This window comes from Humulus lupulus, chromosome 5, assembly GCF_963169125.1.
Source record: "Humulus lupulus chromosome 5, drHumLupu1.1, whole genome shotgun sequence".
Taxonomy (NCBI): domain Eukaryota; kingdom Viridiplantae; phylum Streptophyta; class Magnoliopsida; order Rosales; family Cannabaceae; genus Humulus; species Humulus lupulus.
The window spans coordinates 218,967,226-218,990,763 of NC_084797.1; the positions used below are offsets into that span (position 1 = coordinate 218,967,226).

General features: G+C 36.5%; 1 protein-coding gene and 1 long non-coding RNA gene across 2 annotated transcripts in view; one reads left to right on the top strand and one right to left on the bottom strand.

The window, feature by feature from the left end:
* Positions 1-3,034: 3,034 nt before the first annotated feature.
* LOC133833978 (uncharacterized) lies at positions 3,035-5,541 on the top strand. Its single transcript, XR_009893246.1, has 2 exons — positions 3,035-3,194; positions 5,378-5,541. It is a non-coding gene; the product is annotated as an uncharacterized LOC133833978 (long non-coding RNA).
* A 3,404-nt stretch (positions 5,542-8,945) lies between these two features.
* The window catches only part of LOC133779956 (uncharacterized), a 101,365-nt gene continuing 86,772 nt past the window's right edge, over positions 8,946-23,538 (bottom strand). The window contains exon 11 of the mRNA XM_062219851.1: positions 8,946-8,959. Coding sequence (XP_062075835.1) covers positions 8,946-8,959 — 14 coding nt within the window. The remainder of the gene's footprint in view (positions 8,960-23,538) is intronic.

Consider the following 23,538-nt stretch of genomic DNA (forward strand, 5'->3'; position numbering starts at 1 on the left):
TGCTCCAGCCACTTTCCAGCGAGGCATGATAAGCATATTTAGTGACATGATCAAGAAATGTATGGAAGTATTCATGGATGATATGACAGTCTTTGGAGATTCCTTTTAATCAAGTCTCCTTAATTTAGAGTCTGTGCTTAAACGTTGCAAAGAGAAAGGCTTGGTAATCAAATGGGAAAAGTGTCATTTCATGGTGCCATCAAGCATAGTATTGGGGCATGTCGTGTCGGAATGAGGAATTGAGGTTGATCAATCAAAGATTGAACTCATATCAAAGCTGCCCACCCCCAAGACTGTGAAAGACATTCAATCTTTTCTTGGGCATGCATGATTCTATAGGAGGTTCATACAAAATTTCTCGACAATTGCTCGCCCTTTGTCAAACCTCCTAGCAAAAGATGTAGTGTTCAGTTGGACACTTGAGTGTGAGGAATCTTTCCAAACGCTCGTTGCAAAACTCACTTCCGCCCCTATCATTCAGCCACCATATTGGAACTTACTGTTCGAAGTCATGTGTGATGCTAGCAATTATGCTATAGGGGTCGTCTTAGGTCAAAGAAGGGAAGGGAAGCCCTTCGTTGTCTATTACGCAAGTAGAACTCTTAACAGTGCTCAGATGAACTATTGTACTACTGAAAAAGAGTTACTTGCTAAGTATTCACACTTGACAAGTTTCTTTCCTACCTGATTGGTTCACCTATCATAGTCTTTACCGACCATTCCAAAAAGGATGCTAAGGCGTGTTTAATTAGGTGGATCCTTCTGTTACAGGAATTTGATCTGACCATAAAGGATAAGAAAGGAGTTGAAACGTGGTAGCGGACCACTTATCTCGTTTTGAATTTTCCAATTTCGCTGATGGCCTAGCCATTCGAGATGACTTCTCTGATGAACATCTCTTCGTAGTCACAAAGTTGCCATGGTATGCTCATATCGTTAATTACTTAGTGACTGGAGAACTTCCAACTGCATGGAGTGCACAAGATAAACGTAAATTTTTGGTCGAGGTTTGTAACTTCTATTGGGACGATCCATATATTTTTAAGTATTGCCCCGACAAAATTATGAGACGTTGCATTCCAGATGATGAAATTTTTAGTGTCCTGAACTTTTGACATAATGAAGCTTGTGGTGGTCATTTTTCTATGAAAAAGACTACTGCAAAAATCTTTTAGTGTGGTGTTTATTGGCCCACTTTATTCAAAGACACTAACAATTTATGTCGATCATGTGAAAGGTGTCAGAAATTAGGTGCTCTGTCCCAGCGACATATGATGCCATTAAACCCAATTCTTGTCATAGAAATATTTGATGGCCAAGCTAAATTACCCAACCGAGAAATTAAGCAAATCTTAGAAAAGACAGTTAATCCTGACCGCAAAGATTGGTCCTCACGACTTCTTGATGCTCTCTGGGCATACCGCACTGCTTACAAAACTCAGCTTGCACTACTACAAAATACCCTTTACGGGACACTTTTTTAGGACATGCACATAAATGCAAGTCCTTAAAAATATTTATGGAGTTTTTAGGACACTCATTGAGAGTCCTGAAAAAACATAATATAGGACTCGCAATGAGTGTCTTAAAAAAATATGCGAGTCCTAAAAAACTATGGGCTAAAAAATGAGTGTTTTACTTAACAATTTTAAGGACTTGCTTTGGGAGTCCTTAATACTCTTTAAGGACTCGCTTTGCGAGTCCTAAAAACACATTGGCGAGTCCTAAAAACACATTGGCTGAAAAATTAGTAATTGTGACTTTTAAAGACTCGCTTTGCGAGTCCTAAAAAAGTATTAAAGACTCTCAAAGCAAGTCCTTAAAATATTTTGTAAAGAAGCATAAAAACACTCTTTCTTTCGAAAATATAGGATAAAAGGGATTTATTTTAGTCTCACCCAAGATATTTTTAATTTAAATAAAAAAAATTATGTTAACTAAAATAGAATTTATATATTAGAAATATAATCCCTAATATACCACTAATGGATTGTAGCCGCAGACCCTCACCCTCACTCTCGATCTCTCCGTCGACGCACCCCTCACCCTCGATCTCTCTGTCGCCGCACCCTCACCCTCCCTCTCGATCTCTCCGTCGCCGCCTCTACCTCAGCCAGCCGATTGTAGCCGCACCGCCACCGTCGCCGACCGAATAGCACAGGCAGAAGGGACGATTCGCACGGAGCGAAGAGCACAGGCCGAAGGTATTAATCAATAATAATTTCCATTGCCAATAATAATAATAAAAAGGAAAAAAAATCAACCTAAGTTCTTGATATCTAAGCCAAGTGGAGTTGTTCAATATTAGTAGAAATGATGAAAATGAAAGAAAAATCAAGTCTGTCAACTTTTTTTTTCTCATTTCTTTCTGGATATGATGCATGCTGGTTAATTGTATTTATGTATTTACATATTTTATAAAGATCATTGAGTCATTGCCTCGTTTGTTTGAACTTCGAACCATATTATTTTAGTTTGTGCTTTCATTCTATTGTAGATTGTGTGTATCTGGGTCTGGTTTTTCTGACCAATTTGAGTGTTGTTGATTTGTCTGGATTTTTTTGTACATATGTTTTTTTTTCTGTTCATTGGGTGATATCAAATAAAAGAAAGCTCGTGATTTTATTTTATTGTTCATCGGGGTGTATCACGGGATCCGTTTATTTCATTTATTTTGTTTTTCTGATGCATTCTTTCTGCCTGACCATTCAAGTAACGAAAATAGCATTTATAATTTATTCCATTGTTTGACGAAGTTTAAATATATTTGCGTAAATTGGTAAGCAGTGAATAAATTTTGCAACTTCAGAAAGTAGACCAATGTTATTCAGATTCTATATATATATATATATTCATATAAATGGGGTGATAGTCTATAAAACCAGAGCTCACTGTTCAAGCTGAGCCAATCATGGACCCTTATGGCCCTTCTATAGTTGATGAAAATTTGGAAGCTATAGTGGTCAGGTTAGTTTTGGATTAACTTCTTTTTTGGGACATTTCATTGAATATACAAAGGTGACATGTAAAAGAATATACAAGTATGTATGCATATATTTGTTGTGTTGATTTTAACCGTTTTAAAAGAGCATGTCAACATCTGACATTTTTCTTTTTTTATAATGTTGATTAAAATGAATAGGTTAATATTTTGATTGGTCTTAAAGCATTGGATTGGTAGCTAATTGCAAGAGGTATGTTGCATTTGATTTAGTTTTAAAAAATTTCAATATTTTATAATTTTGAATGATAACTGTACTATTTTAGTGGAGTTTGAATATCTTAGATATTCATCCGTAGTGAAGTAGGTTCTGGAAATTCTGTGTGTTGCGGTGATAACGGAAGATTGAGAACTTGCATGTCTTAGTGAAGTAGGTCCTGAGAATTTTGTGTGCTGCGGTGATATATAGATGAAAACCTGTGTGTTGTTTGATTTGATTGACATGTTGGTGTTGATTGTGACAAATGTCTAGGCTAGTAAATTAGGGGATATGCTGTCCAATTTTCTATAAATTTTTTTGTACTTGGTTTTGTGTGGAAATATAAAAAAGATGACTGCCACAATGATAAATTTGTGATCTAGATATTTAATATTTGAACCCTCATATGAACTTGGTTATCAAAATAATTTTTGATCCCCTCTTATGAATGCTCAGCGTGCCCTCTTTAGTCATAGAAATGAATAAAGTATATGTTGCACTTGTTTAGTTTCACAACGGGTACAGATCTAATAGCTCACTATGTTCTTAAAAAGACAAAGATAAGCAAATAAGTTGTCCCATCAAAAATTAAAATCACACAACTGCATTAGGCCAACATAAGTGACATTTTGTGTTTACTTTCTTGAATCATCCGTGTATTTACAATGCATGGTATTTTTCCTTTTTATGGAAGATATATATATATATATTGTTGTTGAATTTGTATTATGGACTTATATAAACTTTATGCTGATGAATTTAACATTAAATAAAAAACTATCAATAATAGTTCTTTTTTAAAATTTACATTAATATCTCAGTTGACTGGTCTTTGTAGCACCTTAATTTGACTTCCATAATAGCAGCTATTTGCCTGGCCTAATTTAGCTTTGGTCTCTAGATATGTCTCAAATAATTTTGATGTACTTTTGCCACGTCTGTTACCAAACATTGGTCCCAAAACAATTACTTTATTTATTAAGTTGGATTTGTGTAATTAAAACAATATTCAACCATGTCAATAATAATATTGGTTAAAAGCATTTTAAAAGTAGTCCCAATATAATAGGTGAACTTTTAGGGGAGTGGTCCAGTAAATTAATTCAAAAAATTTATGTAATGGTTGGCTCAAGTAAATGTATACCAAAAAAAAAAAGTATGATCCAACTTTACTACATCACCAGCTTTGTATAAATAATTTGGTTATTGCATTTTTATGACTATTTTATACAATAAAATAAATTAGTTGCTTCAGACAATTAAAGGATCCCCTCCTATAGAATTAGAACAACGTTAATCAAAGATTAGATTTAATAATTGGTTAACTTTTGTGAGTCACTTTTGAGTAATTGATTATATACTAATCCCTATAATATACTAATACAACATATTGAATAAAATGATGATAATTTCTATGTTTTGTTGTTTCATGAGAAATGAGAATCCAAACTATTTAGATAACGTGACAAATTGTGTGATGTTCAACCAAATATTAATATATCATATGAAGTTTAGTACTCATCTTGTCCGTGAGCTTTGCTATTTTAATTGTCACATCAGTTTTGGTATCAATATATATATATATATATTAATCAAACTTCCTCAAATATGTCTCAAGACATTTTTTATGCTTAGATTGATAAATATCTTTATTTTGGCTCACTTGTTAATATGAATATATATATATATAAATTTTCATGTTATAACAAATATTACAGGAATGATTTGTGTGTGGTTTAGACATTTTGTGAGGTATTTTGATTGATCATGAGCAAATATTAGTGAGCAGAATAAGTTGATTGTATATTTGCTAATGTGCTATGAATGATTAGTAATTTGGTTTATTAATGTCTATATGATTTGATAAACTAACTAGCTTGAGCACTTTTAAATTGAGACTGACAGATATGTATTCCTTAGTTTAAAGAACTAAGACTAACTACTTAAGCCATGAGAAAGTGTCGATATTCTTAGCTGTACAAGGGTCTTGTTTTTAGAACTTGAGAATTTCTTATTTTGATGTTCTTTACATTTTAGTCAAATTTGCTTTACTTGATAAGAAACATTGAGGGGAACTATGATATATGAGTGGTTGAAATGACCATGGCTATATATGCTTTGAATTTATTACCACTAATATAATTATAATTAAATTTTTTTTTTTTTTTTTTTTTCAGTTCACCTTCGACAAGCCATATACTACTCAAGAAATTGATGAAGTTAGAGAAGAATGGGCAATGTTATTTTTACATTTGGTTAGAGCAAAATGAATGATGTTATAGCTAGCTAATTACAATACATGTTTAGAAATTTTAAATTTATTTCGTAAAATTTTTTGCCATTTTTTTAGTATTTTCTTTTCAAATTCTTTTGATACATATTCGACACTCAAATGGATATATATATTTTTAAATCAAAATTAAAATTGTAGCTGTATTTTTTTTTAAAAAAAATTACTTTTAAGGTCATGCAAAGCGAGTCCTAAAAAATTACCCGCGAGTCCTAAAAAATTACTTAAAGGCACTCAATCCGATTTTTTAGGACTAGTATTGCGAGTCCTAAAAAGTTACTTAAAGACACTCAACCAGATTTTTTAGGACTTGCATTGCGAGTCCTAAAAACATTCTTTTAGGACTCGCAAAGCGAGTCCTAAAAACTTAATTAAAGGCACTCAACCAAATTTTTTAGGACTCGCAACAATTTTTCAGGACTCGCATTGCGAGTCCTAAAAACATTTTTTTAGGACTCGCGTTGCGAGTCCTAAAAAGTTACTTAAAGACACTCAACCAGATTTTTTAGGACTTGCATTGCGAGTCCTAAAAACATTCTTTTAGGACTCGCAAAGCGAGTCCTAAAAACAGTTTTTTAGGACTCGCATTGAGAGTCCTAAAAAACCTTAGTTTTTAAGGCTCTCAAATAGAGGACTCGCGCCCCGCGAGTCCTAAAAAACCTTTTTTGTAGTAGTGTTGGTATGTCTCCTTATAGGCTAGTCTATGGTAAGTCATGCCACCTTCCTGTTGAGCTGGAACACACAGCTTATTAGGCCATTAAAAGCTTGAATTTTGATCTCAAGGCGGCATGACTCAATCGTAAGCTTCAGTTGTCAAAAATTGAGAAGTTAAGGAACGATGCTTATGACAACTCTAGGATCTACAAGGCTAAAATGAAAGCTGCCCATGACAGGCAGATCCTAAGAAAAGAATTTGAATCAAACCAACGAATGAATCTTTATGACTCTCATTTGCATATCCACCCTGGCAAGTTGAGATCAAGGTGGACTGGCCCATATCATGTGAAAACCCTCTTTCCCAATGGTGCTATTGAGGTCACAGACCCAACTGGTGGGAGAGAAGTCAAAGTAAATGGCCAACGACTTAAACACTACATAGAGAGGGTGACCCATCCTGAAGAAGTCACTCTCGTGGAACCGGGTTACCATGTTTGAGTAGTGTTCCAAATTGTTTGTACATAGGTTTGTTTTTTGTTTATTTCCCTTTTGTCATTTTATTTTATTTTTTTATCATTTTGTGTTATCAGTTTTTCATGTTTTAAAGAATCAATATTCGCTCTATCACTCGATGCTCACTATCTAGGTGTTCTCTTTCCCTCCTCTTTTACATTTGTTATATTTTGAGACATTGAGGACACTGTCAGATTTTGGTTAGGGGTGGTGAGCATATTCATGCACGTTCATGTTGATTTTTGTCATATTAATATTTTCACAGCCAAATTTTTTTAAAAATTACTTATTTATTCTTGCAAAATGTTACTTTTGAGTCAATTTTTGTTATCTATATTACTAAGAGTTTCTCTAGATTTACCTAATGCACATGCCAAACATTGTGGTAAGATGGTTGTTAGCACATATTTGCTTAGAAATTTTCCATGTTTAAGAATTCATTCTTTTCTGTGAGAGGTGAGACTTGAGAAAGAAACTTAAATTTTTTTATTGATGCTTAGAAATGATTATAAGAAAGAAAAAAAAAAGAAAGACACAAGAGAAATAGTTCTATCATTTTCAATCATGTTGTCTCTTGTGTTACAAAAAAATGTGTTTATTAATTTCATGTTTTATTTTATGGCTCTTAGAATAAATGTAAAGATTATATATTTAACTTAGAATTCCCAAAAAACTGGTTTTGTGGTACTCTTTATGATGGTTGTCCAAATAATTTATTTCCTATCTTCGTTTCAATTATTATTTAAAAGTTTGTCCTAAATATATATCCATTTGGTGAGTGCTTACTTCTTTATTTCCAATTCCATGAGCGAAACCCTTAACTTTAAAAATTTTCAATTACATGAGAGGTTAATGGAGTTGAGACTTTTATTTGACATAATTTCGAAGGCTTTATGTGCTGTGCTATGGTTTGCGGTAAAAAGGTTCAAGTTTGGTGCACACACTCACAACTCTAGATTTATTCAAAGTAATTTTGATAACTCTTGTTGACTTGTTACTAACATTTTGTGTTAATACTTAATTTCTTTTATAATTTTTTATATGAAATATATCATGTTGACATTTATTATTTCGCTTGAATTGCTAGAGACTAGCAATTAGCTGGTTGGGGGTTGTGATTAGTGCTCAAAATATCATTTTATTAGTCTTAAAGTTTAAAATTAATTAAGTTTTAATTAATATTTTCATTGATTTATTGCCATATATTTTATATTTGAAAATATTAATTTTAATTTAATATGTCTTTAATTTTAAGGAAATAAAATGTATTTTGACCCAAAGAAAAAGAAAGAAGAAAGAAAGAATTAAAATTTAACAAATCATGAAAAAATGGCATTTTTTGAAGATGAAATGGCCCAAATAAGCCCAAGTCCAAAGCCTTCAGCTGCCAAGCCTGTAACGTCCTGGTTACCCCAAGACAGTTACAGTGAATGTTGAATCGTGAATTTAACTCGCTACCTGAGTTCTTTGATTAAAAACGTGCTTCTAGGTGTTATTAATAGGTTAAGGTGGAAAACCAATCAAAAGGAAATGATATATTTTATTGAAAACATAAAACTGTTCATGGGCCCATAAAAACGTTTACAAATTATTTATGATACAAAATGGTCATTACAGTATAAAATTTACAACCTGCTGATCTAAGCGACAAAAATAAGGTAAACCCCCTAGTTCCCTTGAGAACTCCTTGACCGTGGTGGTCAAGTGGCCGCATATGTACACATCACCACCTAAGCTCTCTACTCAAGGCTGGGTGAGCTTTTCTTTCCCTTTACCTGCACCACATAACACCCATGAGCCAAAGCCCAACAAGAAAACTCAATACTGCAAGAATATAAAATCAAACGATGATCATAATAACCATCCAGGACTTTCAGTACAAAATAGAGGAGTGACAGTTGTAAAAGTCACTAAGGTGGGTTCCGTTCCCTCTACAAATAAGTGATCATCTCACTAGCTTAAACGAGATAGGTATCTGATGAAAAAGTCACAAGCATAAACCTACCGAGTGACCATATAGCCTCCCAAACAGAGGCGCCAGCCTCAAGCTCCTGCACCCAATGTCGCGGCATTGCCTCCCAAGCGTCGCAGCATTGCCTCCCAACAGCCAAAAACCCCTGTTTTCTCCCATTAAAACCTCGTTTTTTCCCTCTTTCAATCCTCCAAAAACTTACTCAAACATCTCCAAATCCAAAACCAAGTATTACCACAACACAATCAACATACGAACATCAAAACCCAAGCAAATTTTCTCAAAAACCTCCATGAATTCCCATCTAACCACATCAAAATCTCTTGACTAAAAACCATAAAAAAACAGAGTATAGCTTAAATTCATGGGTGAATTCTTACCTCAAGTTGGGTTTGTGTCCTCTTCAATGGATGAACTAAGTTTATAAACTCCAATCCCTGATTTCCCAGCTTGTTCTTCAAATTAAGGTCAAGAATTCCAAAGGAAAATGAAAGAGAAGGGATGTACGGGAGAAGGGGAGAACTTGCTCTGTTTTGGTAAGCTTCTACAATCTACAAAGTTGATATATATCTTAGGGGTGAAATGACTATTTTTCCCCTCGGCCATTTAAAGGTTTCTAAGTAGGGCTGTGTAGAAATTTTTACAACCCGCCCAACCCGAATAATCCGCCCAAACCAACCCGAAAAAACCGCAAAAAAACGTAACCCGAATAAACCGACCAAAATTTAAACCGCCCAATTGTTACATTGGGCGGGTTGAAAATAATTATCAACCCGCCCAATATAACCCAACCCGCCCAATTAAGAATTTATTATTTTTAATATATTCAAATAAATATATAAATTAATTAAGTTTTGTTTTATTTTTTTTTACTATAAATTTAAAATATTGTTTTAAGTTTAAAAAGATAAACTTCACACTATTAGTACTAGTATTTAAAAGAAAAAAATGTAAAAAAAAAAATACCACTTTTGTTTGGGCGGGTTGACCCGACCAACCCACCAAAAAAAAATACTATTTCGGTTTGGGCGGGTTAACCCGACCAACCCGCCCAAATTATTGGACGGGTTAAAATTTTTTTTTTCTTAATTGGGCAAGTTACGGGTCACTTTTGCTAACCCAATTATGACATTGGACGGGTAAAAATTCCTTGTAACCCGACCAACCCGCCCAATGATCAGCCCTGTTTCTAAGGACTCCCAAGGGTGAAATCGTCCTTTCCCACCTATTTCATTAATCATAACTAACACCCTCCAATTCCTGCTATTCTAGATATTCTCAAATACCAATAATTCATATCTTGTTACCCTTTAATTCTTGGTAATGCTATAATCACCAAAACACCACGAGACTCACCCCGAGCCCCGAGCTTAAGCCTGTTATGACCAAACCGATAGTTTATAATCAAAGATTGTCTCATGCCGAGTAGCTCGAACAAATCCACATTATAATGTGGCCTCAACAATTATTCACAACCATAAACCAAAATATTCAAGTATGCCCTCAACAGGCCAAATTACCAAAATGCCCTTATAATCAAATGTGGACCCATATGCATGCATTTAACAGCATATTATAATATAATTCACATAAACATGCTTATACTCATTTAATGGCATAATAAAATAATTATGGCCCTCCCGACCTACTAATCTAGCCATTAAACCGCATTAGGGATTTTGGGGCATTACAACTATCCCCTTAATACCGAAATTTCGTCCTCAAAATTTACCTGTACAACTTGGGATGCTGACTTCACATATCTGACTCCAGCTCCCTGATCACTTCCTCGACCTTGTTGTTCCTCCACAATACCTTAACCAAAGGTATCGTCTTATTTCTGAGGACCTTGTCCTTCCTATCAAGTATCTGGACTGGCTGTTCCTCATAGGAGAGATCTGCCACGAGCTCCAGATCTTCGTAGCTCAAAACATGAGTCACATCAGATACATACCTTTGAAGAGCTGAAACATGAAACACATTATGCACGACTGACAACGCCGATGGCAAGGCCAACCTGTAAGCCACCTGACCAATCCTCTCCAGGATCTCAAATGGACCTAGGGCTTAGCTTGCCCTTCTTCCCAAATCTCCTCACCCTTTTCCATGGCGAGACTCTAAGGAAGATGTAGTCTCCCACTTGGAACTCCACGTTCCTGCGCTTGGGATCTGAATAACTTTTCTGTCTACTTTGAGAAGCGAGCATCCGAGCTCTAATCTTCTCAATGGCTTCACTGGTCCTCTGAACTGCCTCAGGACCCAAGTATTCCCTTTCACCTATCTCATCCCAATGAATGGGAGATCTGCACTTCCTACCATACAACATCTCATAAGGTGCAACTCCAATGGTAGACTAATAACAGTTGTTGTAGGAAAACTCTATCAAAGGTAGATACTTACACCAAGATCCACCAAAGTCCAACACATGCTCGTAGCATGTCTTCCAATATCTAGATCATCCTCTCAGATTTCCTATCTGTTTGAGGATGATAAGCAGTACTAAACTTCAATTGTGTTCCCATGGCCTTCTGTGAACTTCCCTAGAACTTGGATGTAAAAGTGGGGTCACGATTTGATACGATTGAGCTCGGCACTCCATGAAGACGCATCATCTCTCTCACATAGAGATCTGCATACTAGTTAACTATATTGTAATGAACCAACTTATTCTAGATTTTGGACCATTAAAAATACTTATACATAGACACTATTCTTTAAGAAAACTTACATACGAAATAGTCATAACTTTATTAAAAATTGTAAAACCAAGGTTAAAATACATAAAAATTGGTTAGGATATGGGATGCCATTGTTTTGAAAATAAAACATAACATAACTTAAATCTTAAATAAATTGGTTACAAAATTGAGTGCGGAAATACATAGAAATCATAATTAAAAGACTTAGAAAACTTCATCCTCGAATCATTCACGCAGTCCACCGATTTCATTCTCCCTCAATACACAGTCCTAAGCTTCCAAGAATCTTCCTGCCACCATACTATTTTCCTGCACATATAAAACAAAGGAATGAGCCTAATGCCCAGCAAGGAAAATCTACTACAAGCATGAAACATATACATAAAACATTAGCTATAAACATATAACATATTCTATAAAAATATATCATAATTCTAACCCATTTTCATGGTAACTATTGGGGTTTTCTAACTAAGCAACTATAAGCCTCATACTACAATCAGGTTTGCTAGCTAAGCAACTATAAGCCCCAAAACATAAAAGTATTGGGGTTTGCTATTTAAGCAACTATAAGCCTCAAAACATATATATCATAACGTATAAAGACATATCATAACATATTATAAACATAACACATAACATATAGAAACTATCCTATTTTCCCTACCAAATACCGGGATGTGAGAACAAAGACGAGATTTTGGAACACTCCAAAAACCATTAATGAGAAGGTGAGTATTTCTAAAAGAAGAAGATGAAAAGGAAATAAATCTAAACCACCAAGATGATACTTACCGATAAGAAACCTCAAGTTCAAAGAACTTAGATGCCTAACCACGAATGAAAACAGCAAGTTAGGAATTGAGTAGAGAAAAACTATAAAAACGAATGAAACAATATAGAAAGGAACTAGAAATAGGAATACCTTGAATGCACTATAACCAAACTACACCTCAAAATCGAAATACACACTATGAACCTTACTTCCCAAGTGTTTAATAAGCTTAGAATGATAAAGCTTATAACCCCAACCCAAGGGTTTAACACTCTAAAGTAAACCTAGCTGCTTGAAGGCTCTGAACTCAGCTTGAAGAATGAAGAAATGGCTGGGTACTAGGTCCTATTTATAGAGTTCAAGAATGAAAAGATTTTCTTTTAGCTTGAATAAAAATAATGAATTTTAATTGAATATCATTTGAATATTCGTTCAGTAGAGGCTTAAGAATCGGTCAAAAAGATTCTGGACTTATCAAGAGGTTATGGAATAAAATGAGCTCGGTTTCAAAATTATTCAAAATTCATGCCCTAGAGCTGATATATCGCCCATGCTAGGCGATATATCGCCTGGGCTGATATTCCCGAGGGCTCATCGAGGTGGTCGTGCGAAGTTACGTGTTTTTCGTATCCTCATGTGGCGATATATCGCCCCTAGAGCTGCGATATATTGTCATACGCAGAAATATTATACACGTAATTGCACTTTTTAAGCCTAATTTGAATTGAGTAAACCGCTTTGACTGAGTCTAATAACGATTTCAAAGCTGTTAGCAGACTTTGGAATTTTCAAATATTACTCTTAATAAACTATTTCTCAAAAATACTTAATTTCTCATTAAACATGCACATGACAAATGTCATTATCTTATTGGGTCTATCTAAACCTTATAGTATAATAAATTGCATCTTCATAATCAGTCATATTAATCAAACCTTAGGTTATAATTAATATTCTTAAACTATAGGTTAAACTTATAAAATCTACAAGTGTTGCTACGAGTGTCCAACTAAATCTCGGCTTGAACCAAAATCCACAGTAATAAACATACTATAACTACTACCACTACTATCTAACTAGCTAAGTATAGTTCTTGGACTCTAAAATTCTCCCCAACTAAAAATAATTTCTTCCTCGAAATTTACTTACCAAATAATTCAGGATACCGGCCTCGCATGTCTTCCTCCAACTCCCACGTTGCCTCCTATTTAGAACTATTACTCCATAGGACTTTGACTATCGGAATAAGCTAGGACTATAACTGCTTCATCCCTCTATCTAGGATGCTAACCGGTCGTTCCTCGTAACTTAAGTCTTTCTGGAGTGCTATCGTATCATACTTGAGGACGTGAGATGGGTCTGACACATACTTGCGTAGCATTGAGATGTGGAACACGTTGTGGCTATCTGCTAGAGCTGGCGGTAGGGCTTGTCTATAAGCAATTGATCCCACTTTGTCCAATATCTCAAAAAGACCTATAAAATAAGGACTAAGCTTGCCTTTCTTCCCAAAACGCTTCACACCTATCATAGGAGATATCTTCAGGAAGACTTGATCTCCGACTTTAAATTCCACATCGCGTCGCTTGGCATCTGCATAGCTTTTCTGACGGCTTTGTGCATCTAGCATACGCTTTCTAATCAGCGTTACTGCTTCTTGAGCTTTTCTAACAGCTTCGGGACCGAGAAGCTGCCTTTCTCCTACCTCGTCCCAGTGTAGCGGAGATCGACACCTTCTTCCATAAAGTAACTCATAAGGTGCCATCCTGATCGTTGACTGGTAGCTATTATTGTAGGAGAACTCTATCAACGGCAAGTACTTATTCCATGATCCTCCGAAATCAAGTACACAAGCGCGTAGCATATCCTCTAAAATTTGTATGGTGAGCTCGGACTGACCGTCTGTCTGAGGATGAAAAGTTGTACTAAGACTTAACTTAGTACCCATGGCTTGCTGTAAACTTCCCCAAAATCTCGATGTAAACACCGATCCTCTATCCGACACTATTGTCTTGGGGATTCGATGCAACCTTACAATCTCTTGGACATAGATGTCTGCGTAATGGTCCACTGTGTATGAAGTCTTAACAGGCAGGAAATGAGCGGACTTGGTTAGTCTATCTATTACTATCCAAGCTGAATCATGCTGCTTACTTGTTCTTGGCAAACCTGTCACGAAATCCATGGATATATCGTCCCACTTCCATTCTGGTATGCTAAGTGGCTGCAATAAGCCTGCAGACCGCTGATGCTCTGCTTTCACTTGCTGGCATATTAGACATTTAGACACAAATTCCGCTATGTCCTTCTTCATCCATGGCCACCAATACATTGCCTTGATGTCGTGTGTCATCTTGGTCGACTCTGGGTGAATTGAGTACGGGGTACTGTGCGCTTCTTCTAGAATCGTCATCTTAATTCTTTGATCAATTGGCACGCATACCCGATCCTTATATCTCAATAACCCTTGACTTGATATTGAGAAATCTATGGCCTTGCCTTCTCTGACTGCATCCATATGTACCACTAGTGTGTCATCTTGCCCTTGCCCAATCCGTATATCTTCTAGCATATTTGACTGGATAGACAAGTTAGCCAGCTTACCGACAACTATTTCTATTCCGGCATTGATCAGCTCCTGCTGCAACGGCTTTTCTATTCCGACTAATGCTGCTAAACTCCCATAATTCTTCCTACTTAGCGTATCGGCAACTACATTTTCCTTTCCCAGGTGGTATAGGATTTTGCAGTCGTAATCCTTTACTAACTCTAACCACCTGCGCTGCCTCATGTTGAGCTCGTTCTGAGTGAAGAAGTACTTTAAAATTTTGTGGTCCGTATAAATCTCGCACCATTCTCCGTAAAGATAATGGCGCTAGATTTTCAACGCAAAGACCACTGCTACGAACTCCATATCGTGAGTTGGGTAGCATTGCTCGTACTCCTTCAGTTGCCTTGAGGCATAGGCTATCACCTTGTCATTCTGCATCAGCACGCAACCCAACCCTTGCATTGATGCGTTGCAGTAGACTACAAACTTATCGTTGGGTGTCGGTACACAGAGTACTGGTGCTGAGCAAAGCTTATCCTTAAGCAACTGGAAGCTTTCTTCACATTTATCAGTCCAGTGGAATCTTTGTTGTTTAAGTGTCAGGTTGGTGAGCGGAGTGGCTATCTTAGAAAAGCCCCCTATGAACCTCCTATAATAACCTGCTAATCCCAGAAAGCTTCTTACTTCGGATGCGTTCTTCGGTCTTGGCCAATCCTTCACGGCCTCTACCTTTGATGGGTCTACTGCAACTCCGTCCTTGGATATAATGTGCCCGAGGAACGCCACTTGCGAAAGCCAAAACTCACATTTCTTGAACTTGGCGTAGAGTTGATGCTCCTTTAATCGTGACAAAATCAACCTCTAATGTTCCTCGTGCTCAACTTCGTCCTTGGAGTATACTAAGATGTCGTCGATGAATACTACGACGAATTTATCTAAGTAGTCCTTGAAGACCCTATTCATCAAGTCCATAAACACGGCTGGAGCGTTGGTAAGACCGAAAGACATAACTAAGAACTCATAATGCCCATAACGAGTTCTAAAAGTTGTCTTAGGAATATCCTCTCCCCGCACCTTGAGCTGATGGTACCCGGACCGCAAAATCAATCTTTGAAAATACGGTCGCACCTCCGAGTTGATCAAACAAGTCGTCAATCCGGGTTAGCAGTTACATGTTCTTAATCGTTACTTTATTCAGCTCACAGTAGTCTATGCACATTCGCATACTTCCGTCCTTCTTCGCAAATAGAACCGGTGCTCCCCATGGCAAATGACTTGGTCTAATAAAACCCAAATCTAGGAGTTCTTGTAGTTGCGTCTTTAACTCCTTGAGCTCTGTAGGTCCCATTCGGTATGGTGCCTTGGAGATAGGCTTGGTACCCGGTACTAATTCTATCGTGAAGTCAATTTCCTGAGTCGGTGGCAACCCTGGCAAGTCATCGGGAAATACTTCTGGGAATTCTCTTACAATACGGACGTCTCCAACCTTAAGCGGTGTTTCCTTTACTATGTCTGTGATGCTGGCTAAGAACGCTTAACATCCTTTGAGCTTTGAGAGATGATACTAGCGGGGTGCATAGTCCTGAAGCGTGTCCCATGAAGCATAGTCTTTGGCCATCAGGATTCTCGAACATCACTTTCTTTCGTTTGCAATCGATGGTTGCGCCATGCCGTGCTAGCCAGTCCATGCCTAGTATCACGTCTAAGTCCTTGATCTCCAGTTCTATCAAGTCTCCTTATAATTCTACGTCATCAATCTTGATCAGTACGCCTCGTACTATCCGTGATGATAGAACTACTTTGACCGAAGACAACTCGGTTACAAACCTAGTTCTAAATTGTTCACAAGGTTTGTCTAGTTTTTCTATCATTCCTAACGAGATATACGAATGAGTGGCTCTCGAATCAAATAATACATAACATATATTATTGAGGATAAAAGCCTAACTCGTGACCACCTTATTGCTAGCATCAGCCTCTCCTTGGGTTAAGGAAAATACCCTGGCAGGAACCATCTTATCTTCCTTTTTCCCTTCTGGCTTGAGTTGAGGACATTCTTTCTTCCGGTGTCCTTCTGGACCATAATTGTAATATCCCTTGGTGTTTTCCCGGCATTTACCAGGATGTTTCTTCTGGCACATAGTACATTCCGGGTACTCTACATAACCCGACCTGCTGCTTCCATTGTTTGTCTGTGCCCGTTTATCGTTGTCGGACTGCTTATTGTCAGGATGCTTTCTTTTCTGAGCGTTATTGTTGTTGTTGCTGGACTGATTGCTGTTGTTGTGGTTGTTGTTGTTCCGACTAGTCTGAGGTTGACTGTGCTGTCTAGGCTCAGGCTTACTGGCTTCTTCTTTACTAACATTAGCCTGCAGCCTTTCTACCTCTATTGCTGTCTCTAAAACATCGGCATAGGTAGTATTTCCTGGGTTTGCTAGCTTAACCCCTAGCTCGATCTTCAGTCGAAGTCCTCTAATAAACTTAGACACTCTCAGATAGTTAGTTGGAACCATTTCCGGTGTGAACTTAGCTAATCGGTGGAACTACCGAGCATACTCTGCCACTGATAAACTTCCTTGCTTCAGGCCAGTAAACTCCTCGACTCTTGAAGCGAGTACATCCGAATTGTAATACTTCTTGTGCAACAGCTTCATAAATCGGGTCCAAGCCATGGTGGCAACATCATGCGTCTGGCTAACTAAGTCCCACCATATCCTGGCATCCTTCTTAAGCAGAGACGAAATGCAGGATATGCGGTCCGCGTTGCCTAGATTCATGTGTGTTAAGATTGGCTCCACGTTTCTTAGCCACTCTTCTGCCTTGAAGGGGTTTATAGTCCCTTCAAAGTTCGGAGCATGTTGCTTACAGAAACGCTCATAAACTGGCTCCATGTGCTGAACTGGATATGGTGCATAACTTGCCACTGGCCAACCCCCATATGGACCAACTTGTTAGGGTGCTGGGGCCATTTGTTGAGGCTGTGGTGGAGGCGGAGGCTGAGTCTGAGGCTGAGCCTGTTGTCGCTATTGTTGCAATAGCTCCTCAACTTGTTGTCGCAGTCTGGCAATTTTTGCAGTGTTGTCAACTAGCGGCGACGATGGCAATAGCACATTGCGGCTGGCAGTAGCACACACTCCCCTTTTGCGAACTGGAAGGGCTACATTGTTCACCGGAGCAGCGTTGGAGACATTTCCATTGGTGCGAGCAGACCTTCAGAGCGACATCGCAACAAAGTTCTAACAGTTGAGAAAAACATGTTAGAACTTTACCCTAATAGGCTCTAAGGAAAAAACTTAATCTACACAAACATAACTCGGACCTATAATTATGAATTCTTATGAAAATTATAAAAGTCTTCTTTATTATTAGAGTGGGTTTCTATACTTAGATAAATAAGCCATCTTTATTTTCTAAGTCTGTTTCTAATCATCCTATATGACTTAATTCTCAGGCTCGAAACTCCTCTTTGTTCCAAAGTTAACCATATTGAGGGAGGGTTGGATCAGTAAAATCGTTCCCACTACTATGGCCCCCTAACTCTCAGTATAGAAACTTGGTTCATTGATTTGTATCCACCCTCACCAAACTCAGTCATTATTTATTTTATTTATTATTTATTATGATTGCAAAAGAAAAAAAATCAAACTCATACATGATAACAAAATAACCATGATAGTAATTTGGAAAAGAAAGTTTTTCATTATTTACAATCGTAAAAGAAAACAAATAATAAATGAAAATAAACAATGAAACTAGTCTATTCTAAAAATTGGGATCTTTTACATCCGATCCTTCATCTAGCATATCACCTTCTATCTCTTCATAGTCATCATTGTCTTGTGCCTCAAAATGCCATCGAGGAAGATTCATAAAAATTCCATGTTTTTTCTCATTTGTAAACTTAAATTCCATTTTTGATGTGAACCTAAGTATGAGAAAGTAATATCTCATAGCTACCGGCAGTTCATCTTCATCATCTAATGTCTCCCAAATTTCATCTAAGGCTACAATCACGGTAGGATAATCTTGAAAGAGTCTAATTACTAAAATGTATTTCTCTGTTGATCTCATCATGATTTGCTTAGATTCTTGGAGGTGACCTATCTCCCTGTGGAACAAAAGTAGCCTCCGAGTGATTCTTTCTAGCACTCCTACGGTGTTTGGGGGTTCTCTAATTCTTTTAAAAGCCTTAATGGCTCAGATATCCTCATAAGTTAATGCTCCGTTCATTCTTAACAGAAAACATAAAGGCTAAAATCATTAGCTATACATATAAACATAATAAATATAACTTAAACACTTACTTGGTGGTCAGATTCAGAGCTTTGAGTGTGTGTATCGAGGAAAACTTCATGCGAATGAACCGTTGCTCTGATACCAACTGTAATGACCCAACTTATTCTAGTCTTTGGATCATTAAAACGACTTATACATATACACTATTCTTTAAGAAAACTTACATACGAAATAGTCATAACTTTATTAAAAATTGTAAAACCAAGGTTAAAATACATAAAATTCGGTTAGGATATGGGATCCCATTGTTTTGAAAATAAAACATAACATAACTTAAATCTTAAATAAATTGGTTACAAAATTAAGTGCGAAAATACATATAAATCATAATTAAAAGACTTAAACAACTTCATCCTCGAATCATTCACGCAGTCCACCGATTTCATTCTCCCTCAATACACAATCCCAAGCTGCCAAGAATCTTCCCGCCACCATACTATTTTTGTAGAGTCCAAGAACTTTACTTAGCTAGTTAGATAGTAGTATTATAATATTTATAGTATTATCTTTGTAACTGTGGATTTTTGGTTCAGACCAGGAATTATTTGGACACTCATAGTAGTACTTATAGATTTTATAAGTTTAACCATTAATGTTAACCTAAGGTTTGATTATATGACTGATATTAAGGATAATATTTATTATACTATAAGGTTTAGATAAGGACCAATAGCATTTTAAGCACATGTTATGTATGGATGATTAAGGATTAAGTATTTTGAGGATTAAATTTAATAAGGGTAAAAGTTTGAATGCTATAAGGTCAGTCAGCAGCTTTGAATACGTTGAGCGCTTAGTCCAGGCTGTTTACTCCATTCAAACTTAGCTAAAAATGTATAATTTCGTGTTTAATTAATCAGCGTGTGCCGATATATCGCAACTATAGGGGGCGATATATCGCAGCACGTAGATACGGAAAACACGAGACGATGCACGACAGCCTCGGGCATACTGGCCCAGGCGATATATCGCATCCTTCAGCATATTTTGAAACATTTTGAATTTGTTATCCATTCAGCCATTCAACCTCTTGATAAGTCCAGCATCTTTTTGAACGAGTCTTCAGCCTCTGCTGAACGATTATTCAAATTATTTTCACCTAAAAAGCTATTATTTTTATTCAAGTAAAATTAAGATCCTTTAATTCCTTTACTCTATAAATAGGACCTAGTACCCAGCCATTATTCATCTTTTACTCTAAGTTTAAAGGCTGCAAGTGCTAAGTGAGTGTGAGAGTGTAAACACCTGGGTTGGGGAATCATAAGCTTGATCATCATAAGCTTATCAAACACTTTGGGAAGTAAGGTTTTATAGTATTTCGATTTGAGGTGTAGATTGGTCTTACAAGTCTTCAAGGTAACCCAAAACTCTAGTTCATTTCTGTACTTGTTCTTTTAAGTTCTCATAGTGTTCTACTCAGCCTCTAACCTTAATTTTTATTTTGGTTAGGAAATCTAAGCTCTTGAGTAAAAAGGTTTTGGTAAGTATGTTTCTCAATGGTTTAGTCATTCCATTCCTTTCATTCTTTTTCTTCAAATCTACTCACCCTGTTATATATGGTTTTAGGAGTGTTCCAAAAGTCCCAACTTTGTCCTCACATCCCGGTAACTTTGGTAAGGAAAATAGGATAGAATCTATATGTTATATGCTTATGTTATCTTATGTTTTATGCTATGAAATATGTTATAAAATATGTTATGAATATGTATGTTTGTAGGCTTGGGCATATGACCCATATGACTAACAAGACCCCAAATAGATTATGGGCATATGACCTACTTAGCTAGTAGGACCCCACTAATCTCATGGGCATATGACTTGTTTAGTCTATGGGACCCCAAGTAATAATGGCCATTATAGTATGTGTATGATAAAGTGTTATGTTAAGTTTTTATGTTTCTTATGAAATTATGTACATGAACTATGTGTTAGATTTTTCCTTGCTGGGCATTAGGCTCATTCCTTTTTGTTTATATGTGCAGGAAAATAGCTATAGTGGCGGTAAGATTCGTGGATGCTTGGGAGAATGTGTATCGGTGGTGAATGGAGTCAAGGAGTCGAGAGTTCGATTTTCGAGGATGTAGTCTTTTTTTATGGTTTTATATGTATTTTTCCGCACTTTCTATGTAATTCCTTTTATTTTAAATTATGTTTTGTTTTAAAGACAATGGGATCCCATATCCTACTTATTTTATGAAAGTAACTCTTATTTCTACAAGTTTCCAATAAAGTTATGATATTTTCGCAAATGTAAGTTTTATTAAGGATTTGTATGTATAGTTTCATTAATGGTCCAAAAGTCTAGAGCAGTGGGTCATTACAATTTTCCTACACATATAAAACAAAGGAATGAGCCTAATGTCCAGCAAGGAAAATCTACTACAAGCATGAAACTTATACATAAAACATAAGCTATAAACATATAACATATTCTATAAACATATATCATAATTCTAACCCATGTACATGGTAACTATTGGGGTTTGCTAACTAAGCAACTATAAGCCTCATACTACAATGAGGTTTGCTAGCTAAGCAACTATAAGCCCCAAAACATATATATCATAATGTATAAAGACATATCATAACATATTATAAACATAACACATAACATATAGAAACTATCATATTTTCCTTACCAAATACTGAGATGTGAGAACAAAGACGGGATTTTGGAACACTTCTAAAACCATTAATGAGAAGGTGAGTATTTCTAAAAGAAGAAGATGAAAATGAAACAAATCTAAACCACCGAGAAGGTACTTACGGACAAGAAACCTCAAGTTCAAAGAACTTAGATGCCTAACCACGAATGAAAACAGCAAGTTAGGAATTGAGTAGAGAAAAACTATAAAAACGAATGAAACAATATAGAAAGGAACTAGAAATAGGAATACCTTGAATGCACTATAACCAAACTACACCTCAAAATCGAAATACACACTATGAACCTTACTTCCCAAGTGTTTAATAAGCTTAGAATGATAAAGCTTATAACCCCAACCCAAGGGTTTAACACTCTAAAGTAAACCTAGCTGCTTGAAGGCTCTGAACTCAGCTTGAAGAATGAAGAAATGGCTGGGTACTAGGTCCTATTTATAGAGTTCAAGAATGAAAAGATTTTCTTTTAGCTTGAATAAAAATAATGAATTTTAATTGAATATCATTTGAATATTCGTTCAGTAGAGGCTTAAGAATCGGTCAAAAAGATTCTGGACTTATCAAGAGGTTATGGAATAAAATGAGCTCGGTTTCAAAATTATTCAAAATTCATGCCCTAGAGCCGATATATCGCCTGGGCTGATATTCCCGAGGCTCATCAAAGTGGTCGTGCGAAGTTACGTGTTTTTCGTATCCCCGTGTGGCGATATATCACCCCCTAGAGTTGCGATATATCGTTATACGCTGAAATATTATACACGCAATTGCACTTTTCAAGCCTAATTTGAATTGAGTAAACAACTTTGACTGAGTCTAATAACGATTTCAAAGCTGCTGGAAGACTATGGGACTTTCAAATATTACTCTTAATAAACTATTCCTCAAAAATACTTAATTTCTCTTTAAACATGCACATGACAAATATCATTATCTTATTGGGTCTTTCTAAACCTTATAATATAATAAATAGCATCTTCATAATCAGTCATATTAATCAAACCTTAGGTTATAATTAATATTCTTCAACAATAGGTTAAACTTATAAAATCTACAAGTGTTGTTACGAGTGTCCAACTAAATCTCGGCTTGAACCAAAATCCACACTAATAAACATACTATAACTACTACTAGCTATTACTACTACTACTACTATCTAACTAGCTAAGTAAAGTTCTTGGACTCTACGTATATATAGTCCTCACAGGAAAGAAGTGAGCTGACTTGGTATAGCGATCCACTATCACCCAAATAGAATCATGTTGACCAATAGTCCTGGGTAACCTCACCACGAAATCCATCGCGATGTCCTCCCATTTCCACTCTGGGATATCCAGAGGCTGCAATAACCTTGCTGGCCTCTGATGCTCAGCCTTGACCTGTTGACATGTCAAGCACTTAGCCACATATTTCACTACATCCTTCTTCATCCTCGACCACCAATACAATGATCTCACATCCTGATACATATTCATGGTGCCTGGATGCAAAGAGTAAAGTGTAGTATGAGATTCATCCAGAATCTCTCGCCTCAAAGAAGTGTCTAACGGAACACATATCCGCCCCTTGTATCGCAGCAAGCCTAAATCAGACACTATATAATCTTTGGATGCTCCAGCCAAAACATCATTTTTTATCTTGATCAGCTGTGGATCACCCAACTGACCCTCCTTGATTCTCTCCAACAATATAGAATGTAGCGTAATATTGGCCAACTAGCCCACCAGCAACTCTATACTAGCTCTGGTCATATCATCTGCTAACTCTCTGGCTATCAGCCTCGCACTATAAATCTGTCTCGGGCCCTTTTGGCTTAAAGAATCAGCTACCACGTTGGCCTTTCCTGGATGATACAAAATCTCACAATCATAATCTTTTACTAACTTTAGCCAACACCTTTGTTTCATATTCAAATCTTTCTGTGTGA